Source organism: Streptopelia decaocto (assembly GCF_964273445.1).
Source record: "Streptopelia decaocto genome assembly, chromosome: 20".
Taxonomy (NCBI): domain Eukaryota; kingdom Metazoa; phylum Chordata; class Aves; order Columbiformes; family Columbidae; genus Streptopelia; species Streptopelia decaocto.
The window spans coordinates 3,629,187-3,647,199 of NC_138675.1; the positions used below are offsets into that span (position 1 = coordinate 3,629,187).

At 46.2% G+C, this 18,013-nt stretch overlaps 1 protein-coding gene across 2 annotated transcripts; it reads right to left on the minus strand.

The window, feature by feature from the left end:
• Positions 1 to 392: 392 nt before the first annotated feature.
• Positions 393 to 18,002, minus strand: CLCN6 (chloride voltage-gated channel 6). 2 transcript variants are annotated; one of them, XM_082069678.1, is made up of 23 exons: positions 17,916 to 18,002; positions 16,995 to 17,054; positions 15,868 to 15,933; positions 15,254 to 15,319; positions 14,495 to 14,561; positions 13,996 to 14,102; positions 13,637 to 13,763; positions 12,967 to 13,034; positions 12,803 to 12,861; positions 12,026 to 12,158; positions 11,368 to 11,481; positions 10,932 to 11,098; positions 9,900 to 10,026; positions 9,401 to 9,527; positions 8,904 to 9,057; positions 8,624 to 8,783; positions 8,378 to 8,484; positions 7,872 to 8,001; positions 7,126 to 7,283; positions 6,172 to 6,328; positions 5,337 to 5,444; positions 4,557 to 4,682; positions 393 to 3,290 (listed from the first exon to the last, which is right to left on the minus strand). In XM_082069678.1, the coding sequence occupies exons 1-23, from the start codon at positions 17,997 to 17,999 to the stop codon at positions 3,210 to 3,212; spliced, it is 2,553 nt and encodes an 850-aa protein (XP_081925804.1). In that variant the 5' UTR covers positions 18,000 to 18,002; the 3' UTR covers positions 393 to 3,209. The 2 variants fall into 2 exon arrangements, with proteins under 2 accessions (XP_081925804.1, XP_081925805.1); XM_082069679.1 differs by having other exon boundaries at positions 7,872 to 8,058.
• Positions 18,003 to 18,013: the final 11 nt, after the last annotated feature.

The window sequence follows — 18,013 nt, forward strand, 5'->3', positions numbered from 1 at the left end:
CTAGCACATCAGCTCCCCCCTCAACAGTACAACTTGCCCTTCATAAACAAGAGGTTATATAACGCCTTTATTTTGTTTTCCTAGCGGCGGATTCCATCTGCGTTACATCCACCGCCGCTGAGCAACGCTTCAGCACCCTGGACAACAAGAGCAGCTTCGTTCTCTGTTTCTCACAGGAGCGCAGCCATCCTCGGTTTCTTGCTGTGTGTGCTGCGCATTACACACCTGTGTGTACACACACACGCTAACGGAGGCAGCCTGGATCCCGTCAGCAAAGAAAAATAAAAATCTCACTGAACAACACTAAATTCTTCACGTCTTTCCTGAACTTGCTGGGAGAAAGGTGGAAAGCAAGAGTTCTTGGGTAAGAAAAGCAGCAGTTACCTCTAGCACCGTGTGCACAATTCAGGTCTTTATTATATATTTGACAACTCCTTCGTTTTTAACAGCTGTTGGGAGAGATGGTGGCACGGGAGTGGTCACAGCCTAAAGGATTATACTAATTCTTATCTTTGCCCAGCCTCAAAGCACCTTCTGCACAAACTGTTCTATCCAGACAGCTCATAAATACCAACTATTCATCTACCTCAAATAATGTTCTTGGATATTGCAATATTCTGCCAGTTTTATTATAACAAGGGGCAAAAATAAGACAACACTAGAAACATCAAAAGGCCTTGAAAGTGCTGAAGGAGACACACAAACATTTTACTCTCAGACATGTTATGGTTACATGAATATGTCCCAAGTGCCATAGTTCAAATAAAAATATATTCATACAAATTTAAAAAAAATACAATTTATATACACTGTGGAATTAGCTTACATCATTTCATAACAAAAAAAAAAACAGTGCAAAAGAACAAATGGAAAGGTAAGTTGCTACCATTGGAATGGCTCACAGTTAAATTAACAATTCAAAACTGCATAATTAACACTGCACAGGGGAGAATGCCCCATACTACCCCCTAACTTTTGCCATCACTACTAATCCAGTTCTTTATTACTATTCCATTAGTGTTACTCTGAGTAAAAGGTTACAGGCACCTACATTAGAAGTAAGTTTCTTGGTAAATCCCTAAGCAACCAGAGCCAGAGTAGAAGCAGCTAGTGTGTTGTAAGAAAGGAACTAAGTGACCCAAATGTGAGAACAAGATCAATTCAACACAAGCCCCTTTGCATCAGTCCTCAGCAGAAGGGAAATGCTGCATCTCCAAATGTCAGATGAACTTGTAGTTCCCTTTCTGCAGGCTACACAACAGTGATTGCACACCACGATTTCCCTTTAAAGCAGCTGACAGGGTCACCCACCATCCTCACTTAAAACTTCTTTACTGAAGGAGTGAAAGGGGTGTGTTTTCCAGCTGAAACATTTCAGACAGACGCACAGGCAGAGCAGAGAGCAGGCTGAAGGCAAGGGGCTTCATGGGGAAGCAGCTGGTGTTCAGCCAAACCTTAAGATTTTTCAGCCTGTCTTCTCTGGATTGCCTGACTCCAGGCTCCAGTAGCGATGACAAGACATCCTGCAGCAAAATATACTGCTGCAGTTTGTGTACAGAAATAAAACAGGGCAGGACCAGCTCAAGACAAACAATCTAAGGAGCCCTATTCACGTGCAGGAAGAGAGAGAACCTTCCACACACAGTCACTAAACACGAGCAAGAGGGAAAAGATTTGTCATGGAGAGACACAGGGCATCCTTGACTGGTGCTCTGACAGTATGGGATTGTTAATACCACATTAGAGTGATCTGAAATCCCATTAAAACAGGATTCCTGGGACTTGTAACTGCCCACAAGCACAAATCCTGGTTTCCTTCTGTCACAGCTCTCATCTACCTAGCTCCTTATGGCAGACAAAAGGTTAACTGGAGCACTCAGAGGCTGTGCGGAAGCTTTTCTGGGATACATTCCCCATGTTATTTGGCCCAGTCTCTTGGCTGAGAGAATACTCTGTGCTTTATCAAGCCAATCAGCTCTGCAGCCCCTGGAGGCACAATGTTGGCTTCCCACTGAGGGTTATCTGTATGCAAAACTCAGGAGGGCAGGTGCCTGCTGGAACAATACAGGTGCTGGCCAGGATGGTACCTGCTAAAGCAGGGAACTGGCTGCAACTGGCTTCTAAGTGCTGATTTTGCCCTTACAGATATTCAGCTGTTACAGCTGCAAACATTATCCCAAGCATTTTTTAGAGCACAGACGGCCTCACTTATCACCCTGCAGCAGATCCTGCCAGTTAGTCACCAGCACCACATATCCCTTCTGGATGGCAGCCTGAAGTTACACCAGCTCCTCTCATGACACAGATAATTCAACCAAACCCAGAGACAGGGCATGAGCTCTATATGCCTCCAGAAAGCAACACTTCACCTCCCTGGTCTCCAGCCCTAGCTGGAAAGGTGTCCCAGGCTCTCACTGTTAGATCAGTACAAGGACAAAGTGCCTACAAATGCCAAGAAATGAAAGAGTGGCAGGGTAGTGACAAAGTGGAGTGCCACAAAGTGCCTTAGAAGAGTCTCTTACAGGGAGATAATAGCAACATCTAACAGGGAAAGATATTTCCCTTCTCTGAGATGCTCTGCACATGTATTAAATATTTATAATCCCAAACAGTAAGTGGAATTGAACTGTTTTGAACTCCTGATTTGCTGAGCTGCTCTCAAAAGTCAGCTGCTGTCAAAACCAGCACAGCAGAGACACTTGCCCATAAAAGAGGAGGAGAACTGCAAACTTCAGTATCTGCTCTCAGCCTCGACAGCGACCCTCTTCTCACACAAGTAAGGCAACAGTTGCAGGAACAAGGGAGGAAAAGGGAGACATACAGGAGGACAGGAAAAAAATGCTGCAGTTCTCTGCACGGGACACAGTGGAGCTAGACCGTTCTTTACCCCAAGCCTTAAAAAAACCCAAACAAAACAGCAGAACAGACAGTGTCAGGATATCTGATGAAAGGAGACAACCAGGGCAGAGGAAAACAAAAATCCTGGATCAAGAGTGGTCAAACCAAGTGCCTGAGACCAATCAACAGCTCTGGGCTCAGGCAGCTCCTCTATTTCTCTGGCTAGCAAGATGTTTTCCAGCTCCCCAAGCTTGATATGCATGTGAGAAGCCAAACGGCAAGTCTTGGGCCTTGTAGGGTCCAAGCAGAATGTGAGCGCATGTGCAGGCTTGGAAGAGGGAGGGAGCCACACCGACAGCGGGGCACGGGCATCAAATGGTCTGATAGTGTTGTCTCAGTCTTGCCTGCAGAAATTCGTGGGTCAGGTTGTGCCGAGTGATTATCCCAACAATCTTAAAGAGGAAGAAAAAAGGAAAAAGACACAAGTCAGTATCATAGATGCGCCACTAAGAGACGTGCATGGTAGAGCCATTGTTCTTTACAACTCCCAAAAAAGAGGGACCGTGCAAGCAGCTCTTGACCAATGCTGAGTGAGAGTGGGTTCAAGTTCAAACCTTGCCAAAACAACACCCCTCCCTCTCCCAGGACTTACCTACAGGAAAGACACTGCTTTAAATACACACAAATAGCTTAACTGCTGCTGTCATGTCTAGACACAGCAGTAGTTACTCCTGTCTAGGATGGGAAATCCTGTCCATGTTAGATAGCACACAGAAGTAACTAAATCCTTTGGAAAGTGAAAACCGTAGTCAGAAATAACAAAGCCCTCTCATTAGAGACATTTCTGGTGTGTCACATGCATGGCTGCAGATAGCTTGTACCAGATACATTCTGGGAAGCTCTAAAACCAAAACAGGGAAATGATAAAGCTAAGTGGTGACTGCACACTGCCCATCACTAGCTGGCAGGTCACAAAAGCGACCCTCACCCAGTCTGCTGGGGAAACAGTCAAACCACGTGTTTCAGCTAATGAAACACCTCAGTGATTTTACACATTGAGAGAGTTTAGAAGTAGGCTGCTCTCTAGTACTGCAAGAGCATCTTATACTAAGCATGGAACGAGTCAATATCTCATGTTTTCAAGCAACAGGCTCTGCCAAGTAGCTATTACAACACCCAAGAGGCAGAAAAGGCACTGCTGCCCCACAGGGACACAGCAGTTCAGGCTTAAAGAGCAACAGTTTCTCATTTTGTTTATAGGAAGTTACTGACACCTACTGACTATTCCTGAACATTGTAGATGCAACGAGACGTACAGTCAATCAAGCGCAAACCATTCAGAGCAGAAAGCAAGTTCCCTTCCAGCAGAAAAACCTCCTGTCCCAACACACAGGAAATTCTGCTCTTGGCCTTGAATAAGGCCACCAAAGAGGAAGCCAAATTAGCAGTCTCTGATGAGTTCAAGGCTGTGCACCTGAGACAGGATAAAGATTGCATGTCCTGCCCTTTGCAGGGAAAACAGGCTTGGACCCAAAAGATGGTGTCAGAGTCAGAGTAACCAACAATGCTTCAGGGCCTTAGGAAAATCACATTTTGGTTTCTTCAAAGCATTTTTCTTTGATATTAAAAGAGATCTTAATTCTATCAAAGGTGGAAAGCATTGCAACAAACACAGGGGCTTCCTTGCTCAGCCAAGACAAAATGGAATGAGGACTCACCTCTCCAACCGCGTTCACAACTGGTAAATGTCGGAGCCCCATTGTCCTAAACAGGTTGAAGACTTGTGACACATGAGTGTTTGGAGAGACAGCAAAGGGTGATGGGTTCATGTATGGAGTGACATCCTGAGAAAGAAAAACAATTATTTACAAGTCACATTTTCACTGTCCCTGAGAATCACTAACAAGCAATTCCTACAGCTCCTCCAAGGCACTGATCTCTGGACAGGGTATTAGACTGTGGGCATCTTTACTTTCTCCACAAATACAGAATTATTTCAGGAACCTGAATTTGTCACAGTTTGTTTGAACATTGTAACCTGAGACCTTAAGAGCCCAATGCTGCAGAAAGCCCCTCAGCAGGATAAATGTGGGTCCATGAAAACAAGAATGTATATTTAAAAAGTATTTTGGCCTACACAGCAACCTTCCTGTCACAAAGACAATGACAGGCTTGCCACTGACTGAGCTGCCAGCACAGAGTTCCAAACAGACATCAGCAGTCTGCCTGTCTGATCTCACTCGGGCAGGAGTCTAACCTAGAAGGATGTTAAACTAGACAGGCAACACCTTATTCTGAAAGTAAAATACCTGTGTGTGATGTTACCTCATAGCAGGATTGATTTCCACATGCAAACAAGGCTGGCTGAATGCACGAGAAATACAGAATATTGGTCACTGCACCCAAGGACTTACACATGCCCTCAGCTTTTGTTAAAGGCTCGGGACAGTCTTAAACATATATCAGGAAACACTGTCGCTCTGCGGTGCATCTCTTACCACTATCATGCGAGGGTTCAACAACGTGAGGTCCAGGTCATGGATATCTGGATAGCGGGGGTAATCCTCTGACATCTCTGCATGGGACAGACGAGGCTGACTGGCACTCTGCAATTAAAACAAATCCCACTGAACCAATGTCTCACTGTCCCAGACAGTACATGGGCTGCAAGCAGCACAGCAAACGGTGCCGCACAATTGCTCCTGCAGATCTCCTTCTCCCATGCCCACACACACAGCTTCTGCAGAGGGGCTCCTAGCAGCTCACCTCAGGACACAGCAGTGCGAGCCCAAACCCATACAAATATTTAGCTGAGAGAGCATGGGTTCTGCTCTCCAACCTCTGACAGACCTACACTTGACACTGGAGGAGCAAATCACTGGAGCAACAAATCAGCTTCGTGGAAGACAGGCCTCAAAAACAAATGTTCATACTCATCTCAGCCATACAGCTGATACTCTCCTGGAAAGACCTTGGCACACAGCAGTAAAGACACAGTATGCACTGCTGGTTGCTCTGTATTTAATATCTGCCCTCCATTCACCAGTTCTGACAGGACTGCACCTTTATGCAACAAACGGGTCTCTTGGTTTATTTTTTAAACAGTGTCTGCCCTCTTTTCCTGAGGGTGCTTAAACAAAAGTTAAACTCTCTTTATTCTAGACCTGCAAGGGAGAATTTACATTATCCATCTTCAGCTTTTAAAACACGGATGCATTCTTTAAAGTCTAAAAATAGGTAAATTCTTTTTGGCAGCCCATAAATATTGTTCCCAGACTTCTCGGCCAAGAAGGTGGGGCGTCTCTGCTACAATTCATGATTATGAAGACTCACCGACTGGCTCTCAGAGTAACAAACACCCCTGACGAGGAGGGTGACCAGCTGTGAGCGCAAGATCAAGCCATGGAAGGTCAAAGGTCTGAAGCGTTCCTCCATGGTCCACTCTTCACTGGGAGACTGGTCAGGGTACAGGTTGGGGTAGGGAGTGTATCTGTAGCAGATTTAACATGTTATAAGCTGTGTGAACTTAAGGAGAGACATATACCCCCCGCCACAAAAACAACAACAGCTATTTCAGCTCTTTGCAACCTTCTGAACATTTCAGGGGCTCTTGCTAGAGACAAGCAAGTCTTTTCTCCACCAAACAAAATAGCAGAGAGGGCTCAAGAGCCATTACCATGTATGACAACAGCAGCAGAATTGAGACAGTCTCCTAACCATCAACTTCAAATCACTTGCTACTGAAGCAATTTTCAGTGCCAAATTACTCAGATTCTAACAAAAGCTGAAGCATCTGTCAAAACATCAGGGTCAGGACTCCACTAATAAGCATCACAAGCACTAGGGTAGAAACTGATTCACTAGACTGGGCTTCTGCTGGCAACAACTGTAATCCAAGCCTGGTGACTCAGCCCAGTTACCAGAAAGGTGGTATCAGTATTATGGCACCAGGACATTAGCTCCTCTGAGAAGTGAGCTTTGCAGAGACCTCTGGTTTCTGCAGACAAGAGGATATTGATTTCTACAGACAAGGTATTTCCCCAGGTATTCTATCCTTTCGCAGAAATTAACAGGTTGGATATCATCAAGCCTTCAGCCTAGGAACTCGAGTCACAGGCGTGAGTCCCAGCACTACCTGATGAGACCGGACAAGTCACCTCTAAATCTCACATACTAGCACTGTTTCCTCTGACACAGGAATGACAGAGACTGATGACGCATCACAACACATATCTCAACATATGGAAACACCCTGTTTCCATATATTTGGGCCTACCAGGATCTCACCTTCTCTCTAGCATCTGCTGCAGCAGATCCTCCTTCTCTGGTGGCTCCTCCGTTGCTATGTGCTCATCACACATGTTACGCAATTCACTTGACGGGTAGGATTTCATGGACTGACTGCGCTTGCGCTGCTCTCCGGCTCGGGTGAGGATGCTTGATTTCTGGATACAAGAAACAATTTTCAGATACTAAGCAGGTCAACAGTTATCCAAGAGCAACTATGAACTATTTGATCGCAGCTTTATGTCACCAGATAAGGTTTTTCTTAGTCAGTGCTGCTGCAAGACTGTACCCCCTTGGGCAGAGAACCTGGACTTTAGGAACTCAGGCACCCTTTTTCACTAGAACACAAGTGTGCCACAAGCACATTTCTTATTCACTCTGATCTTAAAGTTTCCCAAGAGACTAAAGCATCTGTCTCACTACCCCTCCTGCAAAGGGGAGAAGTATTTAGGCACCTACTACTGATCTCAATGGTCAGTTTAGAATTTCAGTGCCAAATCCAAACTTTTTCCATGTCTATCCTAAAACAGGTTACTTAGTTTTCTTAACTTCCAGATATAGTAACATAGCTCAGTCTGCTGCCTTTGCTATGACCCAGAGAACAGAATGAAATTGAGTCCTTGAAAATTTTGTGTTGTAGCGGGTGATTATCTCTGACCTGAATTCTGCTCTGACAAAAGAAAGGGCCTTCCACCTGCAAAACAAAGCTCTTTACCCTTCAACTTCTCAAACAAGCAACTTTTTACCTTGAATTTGATGTTGTTACTTATCAGCTGATTTCCCTTCATGAACTCCCTCTCATTGCCCCGGTTCTCAGTCACTACAGGGAAGGCATGATGGACAGTCGTGCGCAGGATGCTAACGAGGGACTGGATCCTGGTGTGTGGGTAGACATACGTCAGGTTGGGTTCCATGATGTCACTGGCTCGTAGTCTGAGGAAACAGAAATCCAAGATTGCTGAATGCATCATGTCAGCGACAGAAGGTTGCTGATGGACACACAAAGAAAGAAACCCCGTCCCAAAATGAGATCCTAAAGGAGTCTGCTGCAATTTAATTCTGCCAGCTCCTTATTCCTGTGTGCTTGATTGTTTTTTAACATAGCATTGCATCATTGATGCACTATAGGCTCTCAGAGCAGCCAGATTCATGTGAGATGAAGCATCATCCCTCTGCATTACAACATAAATTTCTGAGCAAAAGCCCTACTACAAACTCTAACCCACAGCCCTGCCAAGCGGAGCAGTCTTACTTATCCATTTCCACCTCTGTTTCCCACTCCAGAAGAGGCACTCCTCGCAAGTTCACGTGGATGTCATAGATGCCTTTGTTGAAAAAGTCTCCTGTCCATTTGGCTACCTGCAGAGCAAATGGAATGTATACTGAGCTGTTGCTTCAAGTACAAGACTCCTTGGCTTATCGGAGCCCTGGAGTGAACAGAGATTCAGGGCCAGCACATCTTCAAGCAGTCTGCAAGAAGCCAGAACGCTGCACTCACCATGAGGGTGATCATTATTGGGAGGCCGTAGGTGATCTCATTGGTTGATTCAATTAGGATGACAGTCAGGCTAATCGTCATGCGGACCACTCCTCCCAGGAATGCCGCCGCCCCAATCAGTGCAAAGGTTCCTGAGTAGATGTGATCCAGGCCAATGTAGCTAGGGTGAAACACAGAGCGCAGAGGTTAGAATAACCCCAGAGCTCACCGAGTGTCTGCAGCACATCTCTCTCTCTCACACACACACACACACACACACACACACACACTCTCAATGCACCTTTTGAGGAGGTTGGCGACCAGACGTCCGAAGGCAGCCCCACAAAGTAGTGATGGCACAAAAAGACCACTGGGCACAGAGATCCCGTATGTCCAGCAGGAGAGTAAGAAATAGAGAAGGAAGAACAAGGACAGTGTGACTGGGCTGAAAGTACCTGCAACACAAGAAGAATCATGACTAAAGGGACACAGGTCTGTTGGACAAAGACAGTAGTCTTGCACCATCCACCCCTCAGCTCACAGCAAGCTCATCTCACAACAGCTACTTAGTCTCCCAGTCCAAACACACAAGAAGAAAATGAGCAAGTGAAAAAGAGAAGAAAAGCAGGCCTTTTTTCTCCATGGAGGAGGCTTTCACCTATTGTACTAGCAATCCCCCAGAGCTGTGAAGGCCTGAAGACGCTCTTGGCCTTGTGGTTCTTATGACAAGGCTGTTTCAAGCAAGATGAAGCTCTTGAGCCTAAGCACAGGATGCGATACTGTCTCCTAGTTACTCACCGTCCTGGTGGAAGAGCTGCAAGATGGCTGACTCCTGAGGGTTGAAGAAGAGTGTGGCCATGTCATTGTAAGTTTCATTTGGGCAAAAAAAAGTTTTGATGCTTGAATTCACATCCTCTGACATGCCCTAATGCAAGACACAAAGACACTAAGAGTTAAAATCCCCTCTCTCACACATTAGCCTTTATGCAGAGTGGGAGCAACCCTTCCACACAGGGCTGCCAGCCCACACTTTGGGAAATTCAGACCAAACATCAGCAGCAGAGATGAGGCCTGGAACATCACTGGGCTCCCTGATTCACAGCTGAGCTGCTTCACCAAGGTAAGACAGTACAAAGGGCAGCTTCCATTATTGCCCTAAGCTCCTGCAACTGTCTGTAGGCTTTCACTGAAGTTCTGCTATGTACTGCATGCTGTCAAAAGCTCGTTATGTGCCTGCGCTTCTCGGGAGGGTGAACGATATGACAGGGACGTATAATCTTCACAGAAGATCCCTCACCTGCAGGTTCAGAGTGTCATTGCCACTATGACTGTTGGAAGACATCTGCCGGCATTCCCCCAGAACCATGGAGGCTACAAAGACCACGAGCGTGGTAGTCAAGGACACCAGCAGGCTCTCCAAGACTCTGCAAGTACACAACAGAAACCACACGCTGAAGCCACACTCAGCCCTGTAACCCAGTCGCAGCTCCGCACATGACTTTGATGAGGCTGCAAGAACAAGCAATCACCACAGCTTAACATCAGAAGCAGGAGACTCTACATGTCAAGCTGAATTATTACTTGGATGCCAGGGATTGCATTAACTCCCCTTTTTAATTGCCTGTCCCAAAAAGGAGCTATTTCTGCCCAGAGAACACATAGCAGTCATGTATAAAAAGCCACAAGGAAGGGTCCAATGATGAGGATGTTCACATGGAAACAATGTTCTGTAGATCCTTGCAGGGCAGAAGTCTAGACAGGACTAGACAGGTTGATACATAGTGTCTTATATCTCTCCTTTTCTAAATGCTGAAGTGCAGTTCAATATTTTTTTCCCAAACCTTGGCTTCTTATTTAGGAATTGTCTAGAGCAAACCAACAGCTATTTTCCAGTATTACATGGCAATTCCCTCTCTAAATAGCACAGATGTTAATTCAGTCTTGGATTTATCAATTAAAAAACAGAACATGGGATCTGCTATTCCTTCCGCATCTGTTTGGACAAGACAAAAAAATACTGCATGGAGACAAAGCTCTGGTTTGATCAGCTATAACCTTTATTATAAAAAGCCTCCTTCATAGCCCTTGTAAGGGGTTGCAGCTTTCTCTGTATGACCAGAGTAATTACAAAAATGCAGAGGGGCTGTAACATCTGGCTTCTGGTGTTCACTTCTAAGTTCTATGGAGGCTTTACTTTGTGATTTCAAAAAGAGGAGGTTTGGGATTTTCTCCAATTGCACTCTCTAGGTCTCCTAGCTTGATGTTTTTGCTTTGTGACAAGTGAATACAGATCACAGATCCCCGCACAAACTCAAGAAAGCACAAATACCTGACCAGCTTTGGCTTGGGATGCACGTTCCGCATGCGATACTTCGCAAGTCTCTTGTTCAGGCAGTTGAAGGTGGCTCCAAGAAGGCCTCCTACAATCCCCATAAGAACGAAGAAGCCCAAGTCCACAGCCGTCCAGAGGTGGCATTTCTTATCAGACTCTGAGCACTGTGTGCAGAAAACCATAAAAATAAGCATTACAGTTGCTGCTGCAATTTTCTACCAATGCTTCTGTCCCCACAGCAGGAGACTTTCAGCAGCTGTGGCCAAAGGGGAACAATTCTGTCTTAGGCTATCAATGTATTTCAGTTAAGTATCAGCTGCCTTTCACTGAAATATAAGCATGCATCACAAAAAAAAAAAAAAAGCTACCAGAAAGAAACATTGAACTGACAAGAGACTGGAGCGGGAGTGGAAATAACAACGCTAAATCTTACCTTGAACTCCCCAAAGTTCAGCAGCCCAGGGAGCTGGAAAGACCCCCAACTTCCAAACTGAATCCCAGAGCGGAAAAAATTCAGGGTGAAGGTGGCAGCCATGGAACAGAAAAGCTGAAAAAGTAAAAAAAAAAAAAAAAAAAAAAAGTGAAGAACTGAACACTCCAAAATTAAGACTGCCACAGTCAGCTCTTTAAGACTCACGCCTGGGGAAGAGAAACTCAGAGCTTTCTCAGGCTTCAGGAAAATAGCCCTACTGAGGTTTAACATTCATTCTCTGCTACAAAAGACAGCAGGGCTAGAATGGACCCCTATAATAATCTGATTTGGTTTCCCACACAAGAAATCAGGAATTTCTAGCACCTGCCTTCTCTGTCTGCTCCCAAAGGACTGGACTGCAAAGAGCCCAGGCACAAAAGCCCTTTTGCCCAGCCACACTAAATCTGCTGCCTGCAGAGCTGCTCCACAGTTCCACATGGTACCAGACTCATCCCTGCTCTTGGTCCGTAGTAATTCTGGAGCACTCAGAGAAGGGGAACTCTCTCCTGCCAGGAGAGCTCAGGCAGAGACACAGGATAATCTGAATGCCCTCATGGACAAGGCCTCCCAAAGATCCAGCTCAAAGAGACACACAGAAAGAGCTGGGGTCACCACTCACCACTTTCCATGTAAGTCCCTGGTTCCAGAAGGAGGAACCTTCTTCCAGGCTGAAAAGAGTGCCCCCAATTGGGGCTCCAAAGGCAGCCGCAACCCCTGCAGCAGCTCCAGCAGACACAAAATCCCTTTTATCCCTGAAATGGAGGAAAACAATCTCAGTTTAGCAAAGTAGAGCTCTGGAGGTGCTTGGGTTCTGCAAAATAAGAGACCATTCCCATTACAGATACATCGCAGGGATACAGGAGTGACAGCTGGGAGAAGTGCTGGCCATGGCAGGTAATGCCATTTATTCAATAAGTCATTGCAGCATCGTGCTCTTTCTCTAGAGCACCAATACAGAGCAAAACTCTGACACTACAGCCCTGTATATGAAGAACCATCCCAAATTGCAGGGCTCCAGTATCACTTGATAGAATTACAAAGCGGGTAGGGCAAGATTTTGCTCACATTGAGGTGGACCTGCCTTCTCTATAGTATATCTTGGTCTCAAGGGGTGAGTAACTGAGCTTGTTCCCAACAATGAGGCCATTTAACCATTCAGATTAAAGGTTTTAAATGAGTTGAGATTTGTGGAGTAGTACAAGAGAACATCAGTGAACATGGAAACCAGAGCAGAGCAGCATGGAAGAGTCAAGTCCCAGTGTTGTTTTGCTGCAGAATGAAACTGCAGGACACCAGAGAGAAAATGAAAAACCAACTGACTGATTCATCCCAGCCCACCACCCTTCTCCCAAAGAAGTCTGCTGGCTCATCCTCCTCTACATCCTGGGTACAGTACCTGTCACTGCGGAAATAGGGAAAGTTGAACTGGATCTTCCTCAAAGAGATGCTCTGAAACTACAAACAAAAAGATTTAGAAAGACAGAAGATGGAAACTTACTCCTCACAGCACTCTTACAAAGCAGTGGCATGACCAGGCCAGTGACCCAGGCCAGCACTAACCTGTGGCAAACCCGCACCCACGACAGCACCACTGTGAATCATTGGACCCTCCTTCCCGACAAAAAGACCTGAAAAAACAGGACTGATGAGGCAACACAGTCTCACCCTGCCTCTCCCTTGCTGACAATGCCAGGAGAGATCAGCTCACCACTCCCACGCCATGGCACAGCGCCCTGGGCCAAGCCTGCAGCTCTTCCCTTTCCCCTCGAGGTGAAGGAAGGTGCTGACCCCTGGTCCCACAATCCCCTAAATGTTTGTGAAGACTTGCACAGACTTGGCACTCCAACTGGGTGGAACTATTCCAAGACAGCTGTTACGAGGACTCTGAACTCTCCAGATTACTCTGCCCTGCTACCTAGAACATAACCTCCCCCAGGCTGCTCCAGACAAGGTGTTCTGGAGAATTCTCAGGTCTTCTTGGACTCAGCCATAAAGAAGCACTTCTGATCAGCCCACACAGAAAAGTACTTGTTCCCCCAACAGTTCTGATCCTTCTGTTTTCTACTTTATATGTGCATTCAGGGCTCCTCACTCTGCTCCAGCCCATCAAAATTATTTTACTGGACAGGCAGGAGAAGCCTTTTGTGCCCTACATACAGCAGGGACAGCATTTTTCACGCTTCAGCAATTCCTTACCCCAACAAGATCAAGACACCACAGCGTTTCTTACCTCCTGCCACACTAAAGAGCACTCCCATGGCTTTGCACACCACCGTCCGGAGACGCACCACCCCTGGAACCTTTACCCCGTTGAGGTAGCACTTAATTTCAGGGATTCCCGATCCAGCTGCTACAGGCTGCAGAAAAGAAACACTGATGCTGTGTGGCATTGTTTCCATAGCTAACCAACAATATCTCATCACAGAGCATAGCAAGGGACCAAGAGACCCTGCTTAACTAAATTAATTATCACTGTGAAGCTGGTTTGATGTCTTGGGGCAGAAAGCAATTCCGGCAAGAAGGAAACTTCTTACCCAGGACCCATGCGAGCATAAAGAAAAAGGAGCAGCAGTAGATCTCAAGTCTTACTTGGATCAGGACCAGAAGACTGGCAAGAAAAACGAAGGTCAAGTTGAACCCCAGCAGCTCCAGCAAGGACAAGGCAAGACAGCCTTTCTCAGTGCATTCTTCCACCGCTGCAGAGTCGGTCAAGGAAAGTAATGACGTTTGCCACATTTACACACAACCATTCAGTACTGCCTGTGGGTCAGACTGGCATCAGGAGCCAAGCCTGTGATTCCTAATCCAGCCAGAGCAGCAGTCAGGCTTCCTTTTCAGAGCTCAAGACTGAGCTACAAGGAAGGGAAAACATTCTTTCAGGGATTAGTCTTTGCCTATGTACATGATACTGGAACCACTTCTTGGTTTCAAAGGCTGAACTACATAGGCAAGTTGAAAACTTGATTAATCATCAATAACATGACAGATGGCAGAAATCCGAGTGTCAGCTGTTCTGAGCAAAATACGGCAACAGAAAGGAAAAGGTCACTTGAGTCTAACAGGAACCCACACATGAGGTAAAAGATACAGCTTTGTACAACCTGGAACTTGAGCTGGGTAAAGAGCCGTACGAAGAAATCCACAAAGAGGCCCACCTATCAAAAACAACAGATCTGCCATCAGACATTACTACAAACAAGTAACAAAGACCAGTCTCTAGTAAGTCCTACCAGAAGTACACACTCCTGGGAGGACAGAGGAAGAGGGCAAAAGAGGCATTGTTCAGAGTAAAGTAACTTCAGAAGCTCAGATCTGCCGCATCCCTTGTTCTCCCTGGGACAGACCCAACTTAGAATTCCTCCCAAAGAGCGGCATTTTGGAGCACTAATCTGGTAGCATTTTTAACACCCACAGCATACTTCAGGGGACAGAAGAATGCTGGTGTTTAATTGAGGCATACACTCAGCAAAGCTGATTTTCAAATGCTCTAGAAACATATGCAGCAAAACTAGTACTATCAAACACTAAAAAAATAAAGTTCAACTGTAAATTAATATCCATTTTTATTAAGTGCTCACTTTGGACAAGTTTTTCTGTATGCAGAATTAAAGGATTTGCCAAAATACTTTGCAAAGAAAGCACAGTAAGATCTGAAAGAAAAAAAGGCTTCCTGGAAAATAATCTAGCAACAGCAAGCTATAATTCCCAAAACACAACTCAAGCTACTAAGCTCTCCACTTCATGAAAGAGAATGCTTCCTCCTCTTTATTCCTCAGCCATCAACTTCTAAACCATTCTTGCTTAGTCTCCTGAATTTTCATCATTCCCCAAACATCATGACCCTTACCAGGCCTGTGCAGACTCCAATAGCAAAAACCATCACCCACTTCACTGCTTCGTACCTCTGCGCTTTCTGTGGGGGAAGAGGATAAAAAATAAAAAGCCAAGTCAAAGCAACATAGAAATGGAGAACAGAAAAATGTGGTTTTGGGCTCCACAGCTCAGTTACAGCTAGAGTGATAAATCAACAGAAGATGATGACAACAGCAAACTGAAAATAGGGAACTGAAAATGCTGAACATCTCCCTCACTTTAAACCTGAGGATCAGAACAGATGCTGGGAGCTATAATCTCCACATATATTTTTATTGTTTTCATAAAGGCACCAAGAAAGCATAAGGATTTATTCCATAAAGAAGAAAAAACCCACAAAACTTCCTGCAGTGGAGAATATTTAGAATCATAGAATGGTTTGGGTTGGAAAGGACCTTCAAATCTCATCTAGTCCAACCCCCGGGCCATGGGCAGGGACATCTTCACCCAGATCAGGTTGCTCAAAGCCCCATCCAACCTGACTTTGAACACTTCTGATAATGAGACATCTACAACTTCCCTAGGCCAATTTCTCTGGGAAATGTCCACAGTTTTAGCTCTCAAGCTAATGAAAGAACAAGGTCCTACCTTGTTATCCATGCTCTCCAAAACTTCCAAGTAGGGGTCATTGATACAGCGATCATAATCCAAGCTCTGAAAGAATGCCACAAGGTCAATTTAAGAGAATCAGCTCCAACAGATTGAGCAAAAAAACTACGGTTAGCAGACCTTGTTAAAGATTACAGAGGTCATTACTATCCCCACAGTAGGTTTTGCAAACAGTAGAAGAAAAAAAACTCCTGGAAGCAACTTCATTGAAATATTTCCAGCAGAGCCAGACCCTGAGAATCAGGAAGTGAAGGAACAGACCAATTTCATTGCCCAAGCTGAAAGACACAGGGAACCAAACAGGAATGTGACTGATTAATACAACTTTAAGTAAGTCACATCATATAGATTTAGACTTTGCTTCTTTAAGTGCCTTCAATTTGACAGTGCAGGGGATAACATCAGATCTTTATATTTAACCTCTCCCTACAACAGAACACTAGATAAGAATTCCTCTCCAGATGAACAGCATCAATTCTGAAGCTTATCAGAGGAAGGAGTTCAAAGCAATACAGAGCTGTTTAGTTGTACTCACAAAGTACCACTTGCTTCTATCTACAACAACTTCACCTTTTCAAGCCAAGCAGTAACAGGCTGAGCTGGTGACACCTCTGCTGACAGCACCTGCTCTAAATAGCTCAGGGCCACCATACAGACATGTAAAAAGCAAAAGTCTCCTGTAAGAAGCAGGATCTGAAAGATGGGAAGATCTGCTGAGAGCCAGTATGGCAACAGACAGCAGTAAGGCAAGTCGCTACAGATATTTTCTACAGTCATGAGGAAACAAGACCACTAGAGCCTGTAAATCTCAGATTTTAAAAAAGTGGAACAACGTAGCAAACTCTGAGAATAAATTTCCTCAACAGGAGTCTGACTTGAGGAGTGGATGTTCAAGCTCTACTCACAGGGCTTTAACCCTGAAATGTATAATGATGATGAGCAGTTCTTTGCAAGTGCAGCAACTCTTGGTATTTCTGTTGGTGCCAATACAATCTAACTAGTGATGCATTTTAAGTACCTGCCCCATTACAAAACCAAACAGATCAAAATCTGTCTGCAGTTCTTTTCACATTGATTTCACAAGCTACTATCAGTTAATTTCCCACCTCATAGTCTTTGCGTGGAAGAATCTCATCCTCCTCTTCATGAGTTTCTCCTAGGATTGTCTGCAAAACAAACATGGGAAAGGAAACTCAGCAGGGGAACAAACGCATGGACAGGTGCTCATGAATATCGGTGGCAGAGCCGAAGTTAAGGTAGGCTTATACCACTATTGCTTATAAAGTCAGAGCATGGATTACCAGACCACCACCAGCCTTGGGGTAACTGTATAGGGCCTTACCTTAAAGCTTGCAACTTAGCAAGAATGCGCTACATTCTATATGGGAGCTCCACACAGCATAGTACTAAACCCACATTCCCGCTACCGTCACAACAGGCTACAGGGAAGCACAGGGCGGGAGACTTGCACAGACACCATTCTTCTGCACTGGGCTGCTGGAGAGAGTCCCTGCCAGGGCCGCTCCCCTCCTACGGCTGCAATGGCTGCTGTGCCGGGAGGAGCAGCAGCACATGCTGAGACATCAGCCACAGGCGCTGGGACACCAGGCCCAGCCAAAGCAAACACTGACTGGGGTGCTGGCGCAGCGCAGGCCGAGGCGCTGGCAACAGCGGCTGAGCTGCCGTGTCCAACACGAGAAAAAAGAGCAGGAACGGCTGAGGCCCTGGGCCGAACGTTGGCTGAGGTACCGGGGCCCAAAGCACCAGCTGAGGTACCGGCTGAGGAACCGGGCCCTGAGGTGCTGGGCCGAGCGCGGGCTGAGGTATCAGCTGAGGAACCGGGCCCTGAGGTGCTGGGCCGAGCGCGGGCTGAGGCAGCGGCACCTGCAGCAGAGGCCCAGCGCCTTAGCAACGCCCAGCGCCCCTCACAGCCGCCCACCCTCAGGCGCTCTCCAGAGCCGGCCGGGCCCGGTATCGGGCGCCGCCAGGAGGGGGGAGGCCGGGAGCGCGCGGGGCTGCGGCCGTACCAGCTCCTCGGGGGTGCGGCTCTCCCGCTCGCCGCAGCAGCGCGGGCAGCAGCAGCAGCACAGCCCGGTCCCGCATCCCGCCATCTTCCGCCGCCGCC